Source organism: Melopsittacus undulatus, chromosome 8 (genome assembly GCF_012275295.1).
Source record: "Melopsittacus undulatus isolate bMelUnd1 chromosome 8, bMelUnd1.mat.Z, whole genome shotgun sequence".
Lineage (NCBI taxonomy): Eukaryota > Metazoa > Chordata > Aves > Psittaciformes > Psittaculidae > Melopsittacus > Melopsittacus undulatus.
This window is the reverse complement of record NC_047534.1, coordinates 35,011,220-35,031,162: the sequence shown is the minus strand read 5'-3', so window position 1 is coordinate 35,031,162 and position 19,943 is coordinate 35,011,220. Positions and strand designations below refer to the sequence as shown.

Genomic DNA, 19,943 nt, shown 5'->3' with positions numbered 1-19,943 from the left:
GCTCCATCAACTTGAGTAAATACTGACAGCTGACAGAACATGGACTTACTGAAGAGGGAAATAGAACCAGAAGCTCATTTTCCTATTGGTTTGCTTCACCGTGGCATGTTCTCTTTATCAAATGGTGCAATGCTTGTGCCAAACAAGTTGCTCAATCTCTTAATGGCTGTCTTGCTCTCTAAGGAACACAGATGATTATTTGGTTATATTATTATTTTGGTAATATTCCTTGGGGAATATTAAAAGCAAATGAAAAAGTAGAGAAATATTATTCAAAGCTAAATAGTGCAGCTACTACCATGCTTGCTTGTTCTAGTCCGACCTTGTTTAGAGGTAAACTTGTAGAGTATGGTGTGGGGTAAGTAGAGGTACCGGGGTGAGACTGCTGCCAGCTCTGGGCTGCTGGTCCATGAGCAGCTCCCCCTTTCGGCAATGTATTCCAACATTTATATGCTCTTTCTTCTTGCTTAGTTTTAAGGTGTTTGCTTACAGATGAATCTGCTTTCACTATTATAGTATGTTCTTGTGTAAGTTGCATTTGCTTCATGTCTCTTTCTCCTAGAAGAAACTTTATCACGGTTTTTTTTTTTTAGTTATGATTATTAATTTGCAAACTGTCCGTGTTCCACTCTCAACGCGGCTGGAAACCTCGTTTTCCCACTAACGTGTATTTGATTTTTCTCGCCCGAGGAACGACAATCTCGCGGCAGGGTCCTGCTGAAGAAGCCGCCAAACAGAACGCAAACGCACGCTGCAGTGGGAGGCTAGTCCCGCCCCCCACACGGTCGAGGGTGGGATGCAGCATCGGCCTGCCCAGCTCGCAGCTCCGGGGCGGGGCGGAAGCGAGCCCCGGCTCCGAGGAGACCGGCGGCAGGCGCGGCATGGCGGCGAGGCGGGTGGGCTCCGGCGGGGTGAGGGCGCGGCGGGGACCGGGCGGGGAACACTTTGCCCGCGGCTGGCCGGCGGGGCCGCCTCTGGCGAGGCCTGGGCGGGGAGCGGGAGTTAAAGCGTCTGTGGTCACGGCAGTGCCGGCCCCGGGGGCTGCAGCCAGGTGTGAGCACTGGGGGCAGCAGCGAGAGGCTGCTCCGCCTCGCGTGCTGTTGCTGAAGAGTCGTGCTGGGGCTGTCAGCGGCAGCTGCTGCTGCCGGGCGTGACCGCGGGGCGCCCTGGCAGCGCAGGCAGAACCCGGGAGGCCGCTATCCGCGGGACGGGGGAGTAGCCGGCCACAGGGTGCCACGTTTCGGCTCATCCCGGGTTGGGGGTGCAGGCATTGCCTCATTGCTTTTATATTTTCATCCACGTATAGTTCTCGTGAGAAGATACTTCTGCAAAGCTTTAAACCTATGAAGACAGGTTAGGTGTTTTTATTAAAATGTTAGAGGTCGTGTACAAGTGCCCCCTCCTAGATCTCTTAGTGGCAGCTTTCCTCGGTGTACTTGGGGGAATAAATACACGTGCTTGATGCTGTTCCATCGAGGCACGCTTAGGAGTGAAGGCGTTTTCTGCTCAGCATCCCTGAATGGACACCTTGGAGATTGAGCAGATTGGTTTTTTGCTCCTGAGTCAGAGTTCCCACGTGAATCCCACCATCCTGGCACCTGGCTTATGTGCACAAACACAGGGGGTCACTGAGGCAACAGCTCTCTCGTTTATGTCTCTTGGCTTCAGGGATGCCATGACTATGTTAACACTCAGCAGCTCTTCTGTCAGGGACAAAATGTCCTTGGAAACCAGTGCCCACACTCACCCTTTCAATAGAGCTTGGAGTACCTTCAGCCTCTGTGAAACTAAAAATTAATACAGCAAAGCTGATACTTGTATGGCATAGCTGGGGACACCCATAGGGATGGAACAGATGAGTAGTCACCACTGCCTGCTTGCATGTGATTCTGTTTGTTGCAAGGAATAAACAGTACAGAAATTATTTTACTCTTCAGTTGTTTTGTAGAAGGTAACAAAAGAGGTACTGCAGAATGCATATACTACTGTGCAGGCAATGAATGCTAGTACAAAAGGGTTTGGAGTTAGGTATTTTTTGTTTGGTTTTAGAGGGTTTCAGATTTTTCTTTAATTTTTTTTTTAAATATCAGCTATCCTAAGCGTTTAAAAATTATTGCCACAGGAGTGTAGGAAACAATAAAAGTAATAAGGTCTGACCTTTATCCCTTATGGTGCACCATTACGGTATGACCACTGCTGGGCAGCTTGCTGGATGCTGCTCAGGGTGTGCTCTTCTCTACCTGTATAAAACAGCACTTGCTCTCAGTGCAGCATGGTCATAATCCAAGTGAAAGATTTGAGGCCTAATCCTGCAAACTCTTCCTTGCACGAGGTATCTCATTCGTTTTGGACAAACAAACCTAAGTGGATCCTGTACCAGCACACAGAGTTACAGATTTTTCAGTGCAATTAATATTTACTACTGCAGAACAAGCTGCTGTTTCAGATGGGAATAGTACTAGCCCCTAACCCACGGGCAGGAAGGTCATGTCCAGCTAATCCTGGCTGCTAGAAGCTTATTTTTAGTTCAGAATTAGCTGAGGTTCAGCGGTAGCAGCGTGAGGGAGTATAGACCGGTTCACAGTGCCTCTTTCAGGGAACAGCTTCAAATGATATGGGAAAAAAACAAGTGGTAAGTTTGGAGATCCTAGAGTCTTACCAGTGTGACAGCCTTTTTTTATTTCTGATATCAACTGGACTTTTGAAGCGTGGTAATATTCGTGCATCCTTTTTCAATATAATGATAGAATACAAAATCTGAAAGTAAAATTTTTCTAGATGAAAGTGCAAGAGCTCAGTTTCAGGTTGTTGACAAGAGATACTTATTTTTAGATTTTAGTTGTGTTTGACCTGCTGGTAACTATTTTCAAGATTACATGAAAATTAATGTTTTTATTATATTTGAAAGCATTTTTCATAAACTTATTTCCTTTTATTGTTTTTACTATTCTTCTGGATTTACAACTTCACTAATAGAAAATACTCAGCTCATGCTGTTTAGTGTGCAAGTACTTTGAAAGCATAAATTATTGCAGTATTTTGGTGTTTAAATAGAATGACTAACAAGCTTTCCCAGGAAAAGCAATACCTTGCATGAAAAGTAAAAATCAGTCAAGTGAAATTTAAATGCAAGCACACAGAGCTGTTAGGTACGTGTCCCTAATGTAGTGCCTATGAGAACTCCTTGCAAAAGTGTGTTATTCCTGCTTCTTTTACAGATTACTTTTATGTAATACCCCCATTAGTAGTCTCTAGCTATTTAAGAGACATACAAAGCAAAGCATACTTAGTGCTTTCTGACTGTATCTGGAAATAGCTGTTTTATCAGAGCTGTTTTCACATTGACAGAAGTTAACTTTCGTCTCTCTTTTTGTCTTTAAGTGCCCACCTCGTGCCCTCCCTCCTGTGCCAAGGTAAAAGCAGTTCATTCTGTAGAATTGATCATGGGTCTGTATCACAGTGTTTATAAAAGTAATGAATTTAAGAGAAATAAGTTCAACAAACATCTGAGAAGTTATAATGGCTTTTAAAATACTTGCTTTTCTTGGTAATTTGTTGTCCCAGAGCCCTGTACGAGGAATACAAAGCATTTTAAAGCTTTATAGAGGCTGGGAAATTTTACAGTACTACCTCAGCTTTAATTCTCTGAGAGATGAACCCTTTCAAAAGTTTCACACAAGTAACTACTTCAGTTTTATTAACTTCTACTTTAGTTTTATTAGCCTCTACTTTAGTTCTATTGATATTCCTTTTAATCTTCCCTCCTTCTTTGGTTTGTGTCATGTCCATTAGTTTCTTTGCATCACAGGTGCTTCAGAACCGGAATTTCTGAAATTAGATATTTTTGAATACAGGTATAGGTGTCTACTAGTTTGACATAGTATAGGGAAAAATTTGGTGGGGTTTTTTTGTGTGTGGAAGGCACAGCAGTTACATAGCTTTTATGACATGGTACTTCAAAATTCCTTAAAAGCAAATGTGATATTCATGATTGATGACATAAAGATACAGTCTTTTTAGTAATGTATGTGCTCAAATGTGTCATAACTTTTGTTGGTTACATGTCAGGCAGTAAGACAAGTTTTAATTAGCCAGGTGATTAAAGCTTTTAATCTGATCCACAGTTGCCAATCAAGAAATGGTGCATACCCATGAACAAAGTGTTGAGTATTGATGGTTGGCCCGTACCCTTAACCTTGTTGTACACAACTACACATAGCAGGATAAGGAAATGAGTCACAAAAGCAGCAGTGTGAATTTCACTGTTACAAATAGTAATTGATTGCAAATTAACTTTCTTATCATCTTTGTTCCTTTACACTGCTCTCCAACACCTTTTCTCCTTAAATGTGAAGTGGAAATCAAGGTGAGTTATCCTGGCATGAAAGAGAATTATAAACATTAATAGTTTCTTTTGATGTCACTTCATCCTCTCTTTAAAGGTAGAGCCTTACACCTTTCCTGATTAGTTATTTAAACTGCATGGATACCTGTGATTGCTAGAACTGTCTGTTGCTTTTCTTTGTTCTCTTTGCTGTTTGCTATTTCCAGACTGAATCAAGGTAACTGAAATGTTGTCACTATGCTCTAAACAAGAAATTTATTCTTCAGAGCATTATTCAGGGTATTCAATTTTTTCACTTAACACATGTACATGTGTGTATTTAGCCTCTGTTGCATGCAAGACAGATTTCTTATCCTGCTTTCCTGCCATCTTCTGTTTGTTTGAACTGATGAATTGTCTTTTTACCTGTAAAAGGGGAGGGATGTCTTCACCTGTAAAGAGGAACTCCTTTCTTAACTGGCAGTAGAATGGCTGTTATAAAAAGGAAATAGAGATTTCTCCACACTGTGAACTTAAAATTTTATCTTCTGCAGATGAAATTCCACTCAGTCGTCAAAAAAAAAAGAAACCTAAAGGAAAGATTCCATTAGGTAAGGTCCTACCAAGACTGAAAACTGTGTGTAATCCAGGGTGAGGTAGCCAAGCTCCTGACAGATGCATGATTTTCGTGGTTTCTTGTGCTGCATTTTTGAGTAGTGTTCTCAGCTAATTTATTACAATTTATTACAGTTTATTTTATATTGAATGACTGCAGTCTTTTTCTCAAAAGTGCTGTCATTTTAAAACCAGTCTGTGGTGCTGACTGAGCTAACTTGTTCCATCTTCTGCTTTTTCTCTCTAGATCCATTCCCAGAGCTGCTAATACAGCTTGTCTTGATACTGAACTGAAAAAGTTCCTTTATTCCTGTCATTTTTTCCTTTCTAAAGAAAATTATCCTAAGTTGTCCTAGAGCCTTTTGGGTCCTGTATCCTTGAATACTTCATTAAATAGTCATCTCTAGCTGTAAGCTGCTTATTGTGTTGAATGTGTTAAGTGCATGAATTTCTGAATGAACTAAGATAAAACTCATTTAACAAATTGGCTCAATTTCAGTCCTTGGCTAAGTAAATTCACAAGTTAAGCATCTCATTATCATTGAAAAGTTAAGAGCCTAAAAGATGACTGGTACTATGGGTTTGTATTTTTTACAAGAAGCAGATCTGCAGAACATATTGTTTTAAGCAAGACTACAAGCTGGATCTATTTTGATAAAGCAGAATGGGGTGATAGAATCTAGTGGATTTCTGTAAATCAGTTGACTTGGGTCCCTATGATGGTTTGCTGAGTAAACCTCCTTTATTTGTGTAAAAGAGCTTAGAATTGAGATGTCACTGAAAAAGCTTTAAACGCAACAAGTAAAGCTGCTGCTGGCATGGCTTCCCAAGGAGCAAATTTGTTTACTATTGTTTTCAGTGAGCTGAATGATGGTGCAAAGAATGCCTTGGGTTTGGCCATTACATTATGTGTTAATTTTGCATTTTAGCATAGCAAAGCTTTATGAAAGGTAGGAAAACTTGCTTGAAGTGAAAACAGATAGATTCAGTTGTCATAACTGAAATACTTAAGCTATAAGAAAAGCAGATGTGATGTAAAATTGAGAAGTATCTTTGTCTTTTTACCAATAATCATGCAAACTGATGCCACTGCTGCTAGAATATTTGATGAATTCATGTTAGCCTCTCACAGAAATGTAGTTTCTCCAAAGCATAGTAGTTCTCAGTCTGACTGGAGTAAACATCCTTCAGTGTTGTTTTTTTTTCTGCTCCTCCTTTATTCTTGTGGTGTATGTTTAGCATTTTAATTTCTCTTTGCTATGCCACTGTTTTGCTTTAGCATCTGTCTGTGTGAATCAGCATGTGATATTTTTTAATACTTTCTTGTCCTTTGCATTATGATCTTTGCATGTAGAAAAGAAAACCATAGAGGTATAGTTCTTTCCCATGGTAGATTCCTTTCAATTGGTCCTCTGTTGTATGTCCAAATGGGAATTTGGCTATTTCTTGGATACTCAAATTTTCTCCTGGGCACGAAACTGTCAGGGTGAAAGGAGGGTTGTCAGCTATCACCTCTGTATAGTCTTATCGCATCTGCTTCCCAACTGTTATTTTTCCAAACAAATACATTTTCATCTTAGCTGTAAGCCAGGCAAATACAGATGTCCTGCACAATGCAGTAAAGACAGCTTTTTCTTGCCTGTTTCTCAGCAGCTCTGAATTAAGATTGCTGATTCTTTTAATCTGGGTTTCAGATGGCATTGTGCAAGCAGCAGTTCGTCGACAGTCTGAAAGCAGTGAGCCCCTAACTCCTGAACCTCAGGATGTCCCTCCTCAGAGGAAACGCAAAAAGAAGAAAGTACCTGTTGGTATGTGAAAGAATTGTAGATTGGAAAGAGCATTGAGCAAACTTCGGTAACACATATATCATTGGACACCTTGTCTTTTGGCTTAAAACATTTAATGTGCTTTTGTCCTTACAACAGCTGAAAGCAATCTCTAAGTGAATGATAGAGTTCCAGTTTCTGATTTTTAGATTCCATAGGGTAAAACCCTTGTGAAAATAATGGCAATATGGCAACGGCAAATGGCAGTTTTGGAAGTGATAAAGTAGATCCTTTATATTATTCAAAGCTCAATAGATCACATTTTTCCTGCTGTTTTTATATAATAGTTACGTATGTAAGTGAATGTATTTCCACTTTTATGAAAGCTATGGAATTGTCATGTGGTTTATTTTAAATCTTCAGATTCTGAGACCTCTTTTACCCAGCAAAATGTTGCATCCCTATTTCAGAATGGAAATGGCATGGATGTCCCTGAGACTGAAGAAACAGTGATCCGCAGACAAAGAAAAAGAACAAAGTGAGACAAAACCAGTATAGCTCATAATTTGGAATAATTGTGATAGTGAAAAGTGTCTGAGTAGTATTTTACATTCTCATGTTACAGAATGTAAAATCTCGAAGCCCATTCAGCCTGTGCAATAACTAGCATGTGTGCAGTTCTTTGCAGGGTTAAGATCTTACTTTGCTTTATGAATACCTGGATGCGTTAAAGATCTGAATGCATTTATATTAGCCTAATATTTCAGTCACATACATGAAAAAAATTAGAATGTGCATCTGCTTTTGTTCATTCTTACCATGTTTTTCTTCATTTTATGAGAAACTTAATCACTTTTTCACCCTTATTATTTGCCTTTTCTTCAAGAACTATGCCTTTAAATCATTTTAGTCACCTTTCCACAAAAAACATCAGCTTTCTTGGCTTTGTATTTAGTTTGTATTGGTTTTTCTTTCCCTAATTTTTAATCTCTTTATATGTATTTCTTCCCACCATATTGTTTTGACACAGGAAGCTATTTGAAAAGAGAAAAAAAAAAACCAAGCCATAATCAAAGGATTAGCTTTATAGGTTTAGTTAACTAACTCCATGAGACATTTAGTCCTTAAAAATATAAATGGGGGTAGTATTACACAGGTCAATAGCCTGATCAGTTCTTAAAAGTCAAGGTAGCCATGTTCATAGGAGCTCTCAGGTTTTATGTTTTACTTCCTAATTCTTTCTCTACCCCATTGTATGTTCTGTGATGATAGGAAACCTAGGCCAGCTGAAATGCATGGTTCCAATGAGCTGGAAGTGGAGGAGGAAGACATCATTGAAGATGAGCACAGCAGGAGCCCTGATCAGCAACCTGTGTTTGCTGCTCCCACTGGAGTTAGCCAACCTGTGAGCAAAGTGTTTGTTGAAAAAAATCGTAAGTACATCTTGTGATTTAAATAACATAAGGACAATCTTGCAATTAAAGGAAAAAATAGTGTATTTAAAACCCAAATACTGCAGTTTTGGGAAGTATTTTTAAGAAAGCTTTCCAGAGCAAAAAATATTTGGAAATAAATATACGTGATAATTTTTCAACAGTGAATGTTCTGCTGGCTAATTCCATGGTGTGGGTGAAAAAGACTGATGATAGTACCCAGCTGAGCTTGTTTGACCTCATCCTGTCTCAGTACCTTGAGAAGAAAGTATCATTTGCTGAATTGCAGAAAAGTCTTTCAAGTGAAAGCTTTTTGGTTGGATTTTCATGTTTTGGATTTTGCTGGTTGGTTGGTTTTTTTTGTACCAGGTAATAGTGAATAATCACCTGAAGTGATTTGCACATTCTCAAATAGCCTGACCCACCAGGGTGCATCACACCAACAGAGGCATCCTAGTGTGAATGTGAGCTGGTAAAGGGCAGGAAGTGAGGAGAAGAGATTTTCTGAGGGAACTTATGCTTATGGCTTTTTAACACTAATAGCAATGTCAAAATTATGATGGAAGGTAACAATACTCTCTATAAAACTGATTTCCTAATCCTTTCAGGGCATTTTCAGGCAGCTGACCGTGCAGAATTGATTAAAACCACTGAAAATATCAATGTACTTATGGATATGAAGGCTTCGTGGACTACCAGAGATGTTGCCCTCTCAGTGCACCGAAGTTTCAGGTGAAGAATAAATGTTTTGATGTAAATAAGCAGAAATCAGCTTTGGGTTTCTTTTGTGGGGTTGGTCTGGGTGGGTTTTTTCCTCCTTTTATCCCTGAACACACCTTTTCTTTATCATTGTGATGTATCTTTTTTTCTTTTGGATATTCCTAATAAATGATGGTTTAGAATGTAACAGATAGAGTTTCTCTTTCTTACAGCTTTTGGTATTTGTTGTCAAGAATATCTGTTTCTAGTGTAGACATCACAATGCAACTTATAAAAGTAATAACTTACAAAATCATATTTCAGAGATTCGGACAAAATCCAAATAGCAAGAGATTGATTGGGTAACAAAAATGTTAGAGACCAGCACAAAAGTGTGTTACAAAATGAGATTTGCCCATCAGCTATATGACCAGAATAAAAATACCTGAATTCATATAGCTTCAAAGAAAAATCCTAGTTGGTGAGAAAGAAGGAGTAATGAAATTGGACTGGAGCATAAGCTTGCACCCAATAGCCATTTTTTTATTATTAATATGTGGTTGTGTTGTGATACAGAATAGGAAGAGTACAGCCATTTTCTTCTCTGGTGTATCTTATCTGAAGCCTGCGCTTCATTCTCAGCTTTTTCTTAGCAAAGAAAATCATAAAAAGACTACCCTGAGGACAAGTTTAAGAGCATTGTTTAAGTGTAAGGGGCAGCAGTTATAGAAAGGTACAGGCAGCAAATGGAAGCAGTAGCAGTAATGGAGGGGTGACAGGATCAGGCAAAACATCTTGGGATTGTTTGTAAAGTGCTCAGGTTCTGGTATAGTCTGTCAAGAGAGGAAGCAGAAGTCCTGCTGCTTAGAATTTTTAGAATTATATCAGAAAAAAACACTCAGAAACAACCTGTGAAAGGCTGGGATCCTGTCACAGCAGCAGGGTTGAACAGATGGATTTACAGGCCTTTTCTGTCTGTATTTTCTCACTAATTCAAGATGTTAAACTTTTCTGATGTTCTTTTCTCCATTCAGGGTGATTGGACTCTTTACCCATGGCTTCCTTGCTGGCTACGCTGTGTGGAACATCATTGTTATCTACATTTTGGCAGGAAATCAGCTTTCCACAGTTTCTAACCTGCTTGAGCAGTATAAGGCACTAGCATACCCAGCTCAAAGTTTGTTCTATTTGTTGCTGTCTATCAGTACAGTCTCAGCCTTTGACAGGTGAAATATGTTTGTGTTTGAAAGGGGTATGCTATTTGTGTGCAATGTTTTTTTTCTACTTCCTATGGCACATTGTGATATACTTAAAGACAGATTTTACACATGGCTGATTATACAGATAAAGGATGTACTTGTGCACTCAGATCTTTGTCACTTATTTCTGCCGTTGCCTACAGCTTTGCTTCTGTGTGCTGGTGCTGTTTGTGTGATCATGAACTGAATCAGATGAAAGAGCTGACCTATTTATTTTTTGTGGGGGAAAGGGGTGCAGAAAAACTAGTGTTCCTATTGGGTTAGTTTTCATGTGAATCAGTTCCCCAGTCAGTTTTGCAACATAGCTGTGTAAACAATTTTCCTGCCTTAGCTGGGGTTTCTGTATTACAGCTTAAGAGTGGGAATGAACAGCAAGAGGAGCAACCATAGAGTAGTTTCATAGATGTTTCTTTTAGTTACAGATAATTTCCATGGCAGCATGGTAAACCAGGGAAAAAATTGGTGCCATGGACAAAACTGTGACTTTTTTTGCCTAAAGTGGTGGCAGGGAGGAGGCCCAAGTTATTCATAGTTGCTCGTGGTGTAAGATGTGAGCAGTTGTATTAGCATAACTCAGTTGGTGGTAGGGACATTGAAAAGAACGGTAGGATTAGAGAGGGAACAGACCTCTCCATGTTCTCCCTGTTCAAGAAAGGACTGCAGTGTGAAAGCTACAAGTCTCATGGAACATCCTCTTTGGTTTCGATCTTTCTTGGATTTGGCATAAAGAGAACCATTGCCATGTGTGTGCTACAGTTGTATATTAAGGCACTGTAACAGAGGCAGAAAAAGGTATCTTACAAAAAGTAAAAGAACAATAATATAGTTAGAAGAACAATATTATTATTTTAACAGGTTGTGTTAATGACTTTTTTTTTTCTCAGGATTGATTTGGCAAAAGCATCAGTTGCACTGAGGGGCTTTCTTACCCTAGACCCAGCAGCAGTAGCCTCTTTCTGTAAGTATTCTGTAGCAGATAGGTAGTTGTCCAGAAAGGATGCTAAATGGAAAAATTCTACATACTGTTTTCAGTGAAATCTTCCTGGTTATTCTCTGCTTTAGAATAAGGAACTTTCTCAGTAGTTAAAAATAGCATTCAAAGGCTGTGAACACTTTGTTACATACTTTTTTAAAGCATTTGCAATAGTAGCATTAGTGGTGCTATTTGGGCTCTGAATACCGAACACAGACCTAACAGAAAACATAATCACAAGATGCCACCTTTGACATAGCTGATGGCTTGCAAAAGTGCAAAAACCAGATTTTGATGGGCTGAGGGAATGTTGAAAAAGAGAGAATGAGTTAAAGGATACTATAATTGGAAGCAGTGGAGTGAAAGAAAAGAAAATGTAGCAATAATTGTCACAATGAATCAGCATTTTAGGGGTTTATATCTGATACTACTAATTCCATTTCTTCCAGTGTACTTTGCTGCTCTTATCTTATCCTTAAGCCAGCAGATGACATGTGACAGAATTAACCTCTACACACCACCTTCAGAAAATGGCAGCATCTGGTAGGAAACTTAAGCAATCACTTCTGTAAATTATAACATAGCTCACTTAGGAACCTTAGTCAAACCTGTGGACTGAAAAAGTTATACAACATACATGAGGAAGTATTAATGAAGGATTTCATTACCAAGCCTGCCTTTGTCTGAGCTTGCCCTGAATCTTTGATAATTTCACTGAAAAGTGACGACTCAAGGATAGGTTTGGTCATGTTGGTTGCAAATCTGTACCTCAGACAAGAGCCTGATGGAATAATGCTGAAAATGTCATCTGGCAAGCCCCTTAGCAATCTATTTTGCTGAAGAAATGAGACCCCACTGATGTAACCCTTTTGTGTTCAGGACATTCTGTAGAGAGTCAACACTTTTTGAAGGTGATAATCTAATCTGTCCAAGAAACAAATGTCATGGTATTATGAAAAAGTGGTATGTTTACCACAGTATGCATGGGTTTAGCAGACACAGCTGGTATTAAATACAAAACATTGTCTCAGGAGATCCCATCCAAAACTATTACTTTTGGAAGTAGATACACAAAGGTTTGCTGGTTAGAGGGGAATTTGGGTTTTAGGGGGTTAGAGGAGTTTGCCGTTTTTTGTTGTGTGTTTGGTTTTGGGTTTTTTTTTTTGGTAAGGGGTTCTATGAATGTTTGCTGAGTTGTTTATTAGCCTAGATTCCAGCAGAAAAGAAACAGCCTGCTGTTATGACTGTAATAGAACTGTCAGCTGAAATCATAACCTTCTTATCTCATATACCCCACAACACCTGCATCCAAGTCCTTGTACTGGCTTCCAGACAGACTTTACTGACTTGCTGTTCACTTGCCTTCATGCCTCATGAAGAAGTACTTAAAAATAAGATTGACTGATTGTGCAGTGTCTTTCACCACAGTAAAATTCCACCTTGCATTTTGATTTTTATTTATGTGTCTTGGGAAGGAAAGGAGTTTGCTGTTGAAATCTAAAAGCAGGACATTCTCTATGAGATGGGGTTTCTTAGCTGAGTCCTGTCTTTCTCTCTACAAGTAGTACAAGTAGTTCTGTTTTTCCTCCTCCCCCCCACCAAGTAGTCTATGGTACAAGTAGTTCTGTTTTCACATCTGGCTTAGCAAGCTTGTTTTTATGATACTCTATTGAAATTAATATTGTAACCTGTGTACCAGTGAACTGCTGACTGATGGGTTGTTGTGCTTTTTCCAGGACGGCAGGTACAGAGCAAGAAATTGTTCAGCCATGGGTTGTGGTGAATCTGGTAGTGTCTATTCTAGTTGGGACAAGTTGGATTTTCTTGTCTTACCGACCAGAGCTAGACCACAGTGAAGGTAGGAAACATTAATAGGCAAAATGTTGTTTGTTCAGGCTTCTATCTGCTGTGCTCTGTGTGTGCTGTTCAAGACTAGTTCTGAGAAATCTTGTGGCTGAGGTAAAGCAAGCATCTCCTAGCAACTTTCCAAAACAAAATCCAACATGCTTCTTCAGGCTAGTTCAGCATTTTAATGTACAGATTTCTGTATTTCAGCTGGCCCCAGTTAATCTGCTTATTTCTGATAACTCAATGAGTTAAAAAAAGCAAACCAACCCAAACAACAGCTAGGTGGCAGCCTTTACAATATTTGACAGTGAATTTTATAATAGAAACTTGAATTTAAAACCCATTCTTTAAATAATAAAGACTTATTCAAGGAAGCCAGTTAGCAGTATTTAATTCTGGCTTGATATTTACATGTGCCTACTAAGATTAGAAAATCTGCTTCAGAAATTTTGAGAGAAATTCTATTAGGGCATATTCCAGATAGAGAAAGGAAACTGCAGATTTCAGTCTGCTAGGGATGAGTAGCAAAAAACCATGAGAATCTCAAACTTGAAGGGGTATACCACATAGTTGCTTGTACAGATCATGTAACTTTACCATGTTGACAAGATATTGGCAAACACAGCCTGGTCTGTATGCTGAATGTGCTGTTAGCAAGACAGAAAGTGCAAGAATGCTGAGAGTGCAGTATAGGTATGTAAGGGAACCCAAATATGAGAAAACTAAGCTAGCAGCACAGAGCTCCACAAGGGCTACCACATCAGCTACTTGTGTGCCTAGCTGAATTCCTCTGCTGCACCTCTTCACTGCTGACCTTAGGCTGTCTGTCATCGCTGAGCTGCTGTGATGACACCTAGTTGTGAGCAGCATCATTCATGACTCTTTCTGTCCCAGGTTCTATGCTGCTAACTTACCCTGTGATACACAGAGCAGATATATCCATAAATGAATGAGTCTCTGAACAAAAATTTTCCCTTGAGTATGACACACTCAAAACTTAGTAGACAGTGGTGGCCCTTGCTGTTGCTGAGTTGCTGATATTATGATTGGGAATAAAAGCAGGAGGCCTGGGGGAATGCCAGAGCACTTTTCAGGAATAATGAAATCATATTGAGGTGAAACTTTAGAAAGAAAACCTGATTCTTTTCTTTCTCTTTTAGAACTGATGTTTCATGCTGAAATCAAGGAATTTCCTCAGGGAGATAGCTTACCCAGAGTCCCGCCATAGTGTGGAACAAGCATCTGAAAATCTTGTAGCTGTGACTGATGACTGAACATGTTGTGTATTATAGCCATGTATGATAACTTTCATAAAGAAGAAAAATGTATTTTTATATTGTATATATTTAATTTTGGTCTTTTTATGTATGCTACAAGTTCCAAATGGGATTGAAGACTTTTATACTTTTGCTTTTTATTTTACAAAGTAGATTATCTCTAGTGTGTAATGTCAAGGTGATTTTGTAAATACTGCTATCTGTATAGCCAAAGAAACCACATGGATGCAGAAGATCAGGTACTCAGTGCTTTTTTTGACTGCTGTACAGTCTTCAATAACTTGCTTTTGTTACCAGTGCTGATAGCAGATAGCTTACATGTTTTGGTTAAATATTCTCTAGAGATTAAAACAAATCTTACGAAGAACGTAGTCTAAGGAAGATTATAGCCAAACAGTAAGCATAAACCCCACAGTGTCAGTAAGCAAAAAATAACCTAGGTTTAGCTGTAATTAAAAGTATTTGCTAGAATAAGAGATTGGATCATCAGGGATTTCGTTTAATAATTCCTTAAAAGAGGACACTTATTTTTCTTCATTTAGTTCTCTTGATGAAAGATCTTGATGATAATAAGTTTTTTGAAGTTGATGTAGATACAAGGAAGAGAAGTTAAATGTTGCAACAGTTTGGTCAGTTAATTAATACCTATATAACATCTGTTAATCAAGCAGGGTGGTTTTGGTTTGCCAACAGGATATATGTAGGTCCTGTAATTTCTTGACAGCCAGGACACATGACTATTACAAAGCCATAGTTCACAGGAATAGTGTTCTGGTTTCTCCTTCTCTGCTAGTGTCATTCACTGCGCTTTCCAAAGAAATTTGGATTTCACAGATGTTAAAACTGTTACTACTTCTATGTATTTTGATGGAGACTGATTTTTCCTCAAAAGGATGTTGTTCTCTGTTAGGATTGAATGGGAAACTGCTAAAATTATTAAAAGAAAATGCTTTCTAAAGCAGAACATAAAGTCTGCAGCAACCCACCTTCTATGTAATGATGCAGTAGTAGTGCACTTGGTGATTTCTGATTATGATAGCCAACATTCTTTTTTATATAAAAGTGGCAAAATGAAAGTACTGCAGATGTAAATAGATACAGATATATTACAGGATGAAACAATCTCCTCAGTAGACATAGGCAAGAGCTAGTTTGAAATCAGTTTCACAAGAAAGTACTACCTAAAGCCCCAAAGCTGCTTGTATATGTTATTTAACATGCATTGATCTTGCATTGTTGGCAGGGTTCTTTTATGTGTATGACTAAGTGGGGTTGTAAAAGGTGTGCCATTTTCACAAAAAAGCTACAGAGTTTCCTGTGGAATAGCTATACTTTCTAGTAGTGAAGTTAGGAGTAGCCAGATAAAAGACTTGAGAGGGAATGTTAAAGCTCCAGTAACTTTCTGTGCTGTTACCAGAGTTGCTTTAGAAAAAGGCTGGAACCTGAATAACTAGGGCAAGCTGCTGCCTTATTGAGGATTTGAATTCTGTTACACCCATACAGATATTGTAATTAAAAAATTCACCGTTGATGATATTTTTTAAATGCTGTAGTAATCCTGAAGGGGGAAAAAGAAAAAATCAATGTTCTACCAGAATTAAAAGCTGTTTCACAGCTATTGGCTGTGTTCTGGGCCATTCTCTTTCTTGTAGGAAGGAGCATTTAACCTTTTTTTGTAAATTGTTACTGCTCTTGAGTATTTTTGGGAAACTGTAGAGCTAAATTGTGGCTGGCACTGCATTGTACGTTAAAATTGAGAGATTCAAGGTGTTGCACTGGAGCTTCCTGTCATGATTAGCTGTAAGAGATGGGGGATGATGCACTACTTAGTGTCCGCATGTAGGTTGCCACACCCTTTCTCCAGATGTGGCATTTGGTATACAGAATTGTCCTATGACTTTTCTTTGCTGCTTGACATTTCTGTAATCTTGACATGATAAAAAGTCTAATTTTTGCCCATAAAGTATGGAGCTCGGGCAAAACTGTGCTAAGTCATCACATCAGTACAGGAAAAACTTCAATAATATCATTGTTGACGTGATTACTAGAAATGGGCCTTCCAAGTATCCCTTGGACAAAGCAATACTAGCCAAGAGCCAGATTAATTTTCATTGTGAAACACAGTAGTTTGTTTAGACAGTTGAGCAGGGATTAAGTTAATGAACTTAACAGGATCAGTATTTCAAACCTGCCTTGTCTTTCCAGTGTATCTTTTTGGGAGGGTTCAAGTATATGTATTTTTAAATGTATGAGATTTGAGGTTGCCATTTAAAATCAGACTTAATAAGCAATGTGATGGTTAGTTATCTATTTTTAAAAGTACTTTTCATTCCATTGGGCCTCACAAAGGAATATGAGTTTAACTGAGGTTTTTGGTCCAGTTACTTGGAAGGTTTTAAACAACTTTACAAAATGCATGGTCCGTAATTAAACATCTAATATCTGCAGAAGCCTTAACTGAAATGCCTTTGTGCATTTCCCTACCATTGTTTTTAATGCAGTATTTCTGTGTTAATGAAAAAACTACAAAAATGTTAGTGCCAATTTATTGGTTTTATGTATATGAAACAATTAAACAATTGCTCTAAACTAGCTAGAGAATATTGTACTTGTTTGTCCTGTTTCCAAATGCTTAATCTGTTTAAAACAAATCAGTCCCATCTAATTTTTTCCCCCAGTGCTAATATTATGCATAATATACAAGCTCTGAAGAGGTGATTATGGGAAACTGGGTTTAATTTATTTGTGGCAATGTTGTAAATAATGCCTTTGCTTTCTCTCCATCAAATTCCTGCTGTTGTACTAGTGTTTTACACAATTGGAAATGGTACTGTAAACTCATGAAAACTAGCAAGTGTATTTCATCAGTGAATGGGGTTTGTTTAGCCTAAAAAGAATATTAAGAGGGCAAAGTGAGTGCGGTGTTTAACCAACTTAATGAGTGATTACAGAGATTATATGAGTCAGACTCTTCTGAAGCTGCACAGTGAAAGGATGAGTGGAAATGGTCACAGGCAGCATCAGGGAAATTGCTGTTGGCTGCCATAGGAGTTTTGACAGGGCAGAAGGGAAACCCATAGGGACTGTCTGTGGGAGCTCCATCCCTGGAGCTTTTCTGGACTTGCGTGGGCTGTGCCTTGTTGCCTGTTTGAAAGAACTCTCAGAACACACTCTTCAGTCTGTTTAGAGGGTCTAGAGCCTTGCAGGGTGCTCAGTGGTGCATTTCTGCAAGTCAAGGACATGTGTTGCCTGCTTCTTCGGTACACACAAAAGTTACAGGGTAGTACACTCCTAGTTATAATGATTGCTCAGTAATCTACATACCATGTTTGCTTTGTCATTCCTTCTAATCACTATGCATGCTCAGAGGAGGGGTCTTCAGCTGGCCTGGGGTCTTTTTGACCTGTGGATGGGAGTTTTCGTATTGTAATGAAGGCAGTTCACTTCAAAGACACCTTAAAAGTTAGTTTTGTTGCCAATATACACCCTTGATCAGAGGATGTTCTCCTCTTCCTGTGGGGCCCTTTGGCCTTTGTTCAGTCATTATCTACCAAAAACAAGGCAATTCTTCTTTTAAACCTTGACAGATATTTACATAGTTTCTTCTAGGTTACATTTTGACCTTCCTGCTGCAAATTCAGTATCAGGCGCACACAGCCTGGACAGCGATTGGACCCAACGACTCTGGACTCCCTTTGTAGCAAAACTGCTCTTAATTCACTTCTGAAAATGCAGTCATTTGAAATTTGGTTTGAATTCCAATTGTTATTCTCTTAACTCAGCTTTCTTAACATGAAGCCAGGTGGCATGAATTTGAAAGGTGTCTTTTAAAGTTGTGGTGGGTTTTTTGGTATTGCTGAAGTAAACTTCAGGAGGATTATGGTTAGGTCAGGATTATTTGCTTACATATTTGCAGAATTTACATAAACGACTGAAGGCTTTAGGAGAATAGAATAAATCATCAGGTGTGTAGGTATCGCTAAACCTTACCTTTCTCCTCCTTTTTCCTCATAGTGGCATGGAAGGTACTGATCCATTCCTCAGTGCAGCAGTGCTTGAAACTGGTCTGTAAGCCCACAGACATTTAAAGACCAAATCTCTTTTTTCTCCTGGGTGTTGACGATGCTCCGTGTCCGCGGGGCTGCTCGCTCTCCTCGCGGAGGGCAGGGAGGAGAGCTCCCATATGGGGGAGGTCGGTTACCCCGCCGGCTGCTGGTTCTCGGACAGGTGCTTTTGGGGATGTTTCCTCCCTGATCCCGCCCGTCGGGGACAAGTGGTGTGTCGTCGTCCCCTTCCTGGTCCATTTATCCACCGATCCAGCCTGGTCAGTTCGTACTCCCCCGCCCTCCACCTCAGCCTGAAGCCGCCGCCTTCCGCCCCCTCACGCTGTGTCGGCAGGGGGCGCCTCACGCGCGCGCCGCTCATAACGGCCGTTGGGGCGGTGGCGGAGCAGCCATGTCAGACCCTGCGTGAGGCCTGAGGCCTGTGGCGGGGCTGCCCGCTTCGCCTCTGCCCGCCGCTGCTCGCTGCCTTCTCCCGCTGCCTTCTACCGCTGCAGTCCTGCCTCAAACAGGAGGGCGCCGAGCGGGAGGCGGCACCTTCAGAGGCATCCTTCAGGGGGATCGAGGGGAAAAGAGCAGCGTTATCCTGCACCCCTGCGCCCAGGAACGGCCTTTCCTCTTACTGGGTGTCGTGCCTGTGGAAGGGAAGCAAGGAGGGAAGCCTGCCTGCTTAACAGACCGGTTTCCATCCCTGCCTTTGCATCTAAAGATGCAAAGATTTCTTCTGTCAGGGCTACGGAGCTGGATTTCTCTGGCTCTTCTATCCTGCTTCACTCACTAATGGCAGCCATTGCATGCCTGTGTAGTAGCTGTAATCGAAACAGGAAACCCGGTCAAAGAGAGAAAAATTCCCATATATGCCTACACATGAACAACACTATTTGCTTTAATTTTGTATTTTAAATTAATATAATTTCTATTCAAGCTTAAAAGCCCTTAAAAAGTCTTCCCTAGCTATGGCATTTTCCTGTACTGTACTCAATAAAATGAAAGAGGGCCAGGCTTTCCAGGTTGGTACAGGCAGGCCCTCAGACAGAGACAAGGAAAAAATCCCATCTTGTGGGTAAATTTCCACACCACTGTGTTACCCTACAGAGCGAAAACCAAACAGTTTAATGTACTCTTGGGGAAAATAAACAAGCAACACCCCAGAGAAAAAACAACAACCAATCAAACCCACCAGGAAAACCCTGGGAAAAATCCCACCGACAACCACTTATGAAAAAAGAAATGACAAAAAAATGAAATAGCACCCTCAATAAAAGATTTTGGAATTGTTAAAGCAAAAGTCTCATGGTGAAAGAGCAAGAAGAAATACCTAAACTAGTAAATTCTTCTTCCATTTTTAAATGCTTATGATGCTGTTATTCAAGCAGAATGCCACCAAATGGCATGGCTCGCCTTTCCAAAATGTATCTTCCGACAAGCATGAGGAAAAAGTCATCAAGAAATCCTGAGTGGAAGTCAAAAGACAAGTGATGTAGTAAAACTCCTAGGAAACGTGCCATGATGTGCCACCAATATCTCGGATGAATATTTACAAATATACAATTTAAGAAGGAAAAACAAACTGATTTGAGATAATGTAGTGATATTGTAAAGAAAAAATGTGGAAGTATGGTGAGCCAGCTCTTTCAACATTGTATGACCGTCGTATGGTCAGGGATTCAAAATCATCTGTGTTCTTC

At 39.7% G+C, this 19,943-nt stretch overlaps 1 protein-coding gene across 2 annotated transcripts; it reads left to right on the top strand.

The window, feature by feature from the left end:
* Positions 1–794: 794 nt before the first annotated feature.
* Positions 795–16,729, top strand: TMEM237 (transmembrane protein 237). Of its 2 annotated transcripts, none has more exons than XM_031045136.2 (13): positions 795–896; positions 3,382–3,413; positions 4,356–4,366; positions 4,879–4,935; positions 6,634–6,747; positions 7,129–7,243; positions 7,978–8,138; positions 8,747–8,870; positions 9,872–10,063; positions 10,981–11,054; positions 11,519–11,612; positions 12,806–12,927; positions 14,078–16,729. In XM_031045136.2, the coding sequence occupies exons 1-13, from the start codon at positions 882–884 to the stop codon at positions 14,143–14,145; spliced, it is 1,179 nt and encodes a 392-aa protein (XP_030900996.2). In that variant the 5' UTR covers positions 795–881; the 3' UTR covers positions 14,146–16,729. The 2 variants fall into 2 exon arrangements, with proteins under 2 accessions (XP_030900996.2, XP_030900995.2); XM_031045135.2 differs by having other exon boundaries at positions 872–911.
* Positions 16,730–19,943: the final 3,214 nt, after the last annotated feature.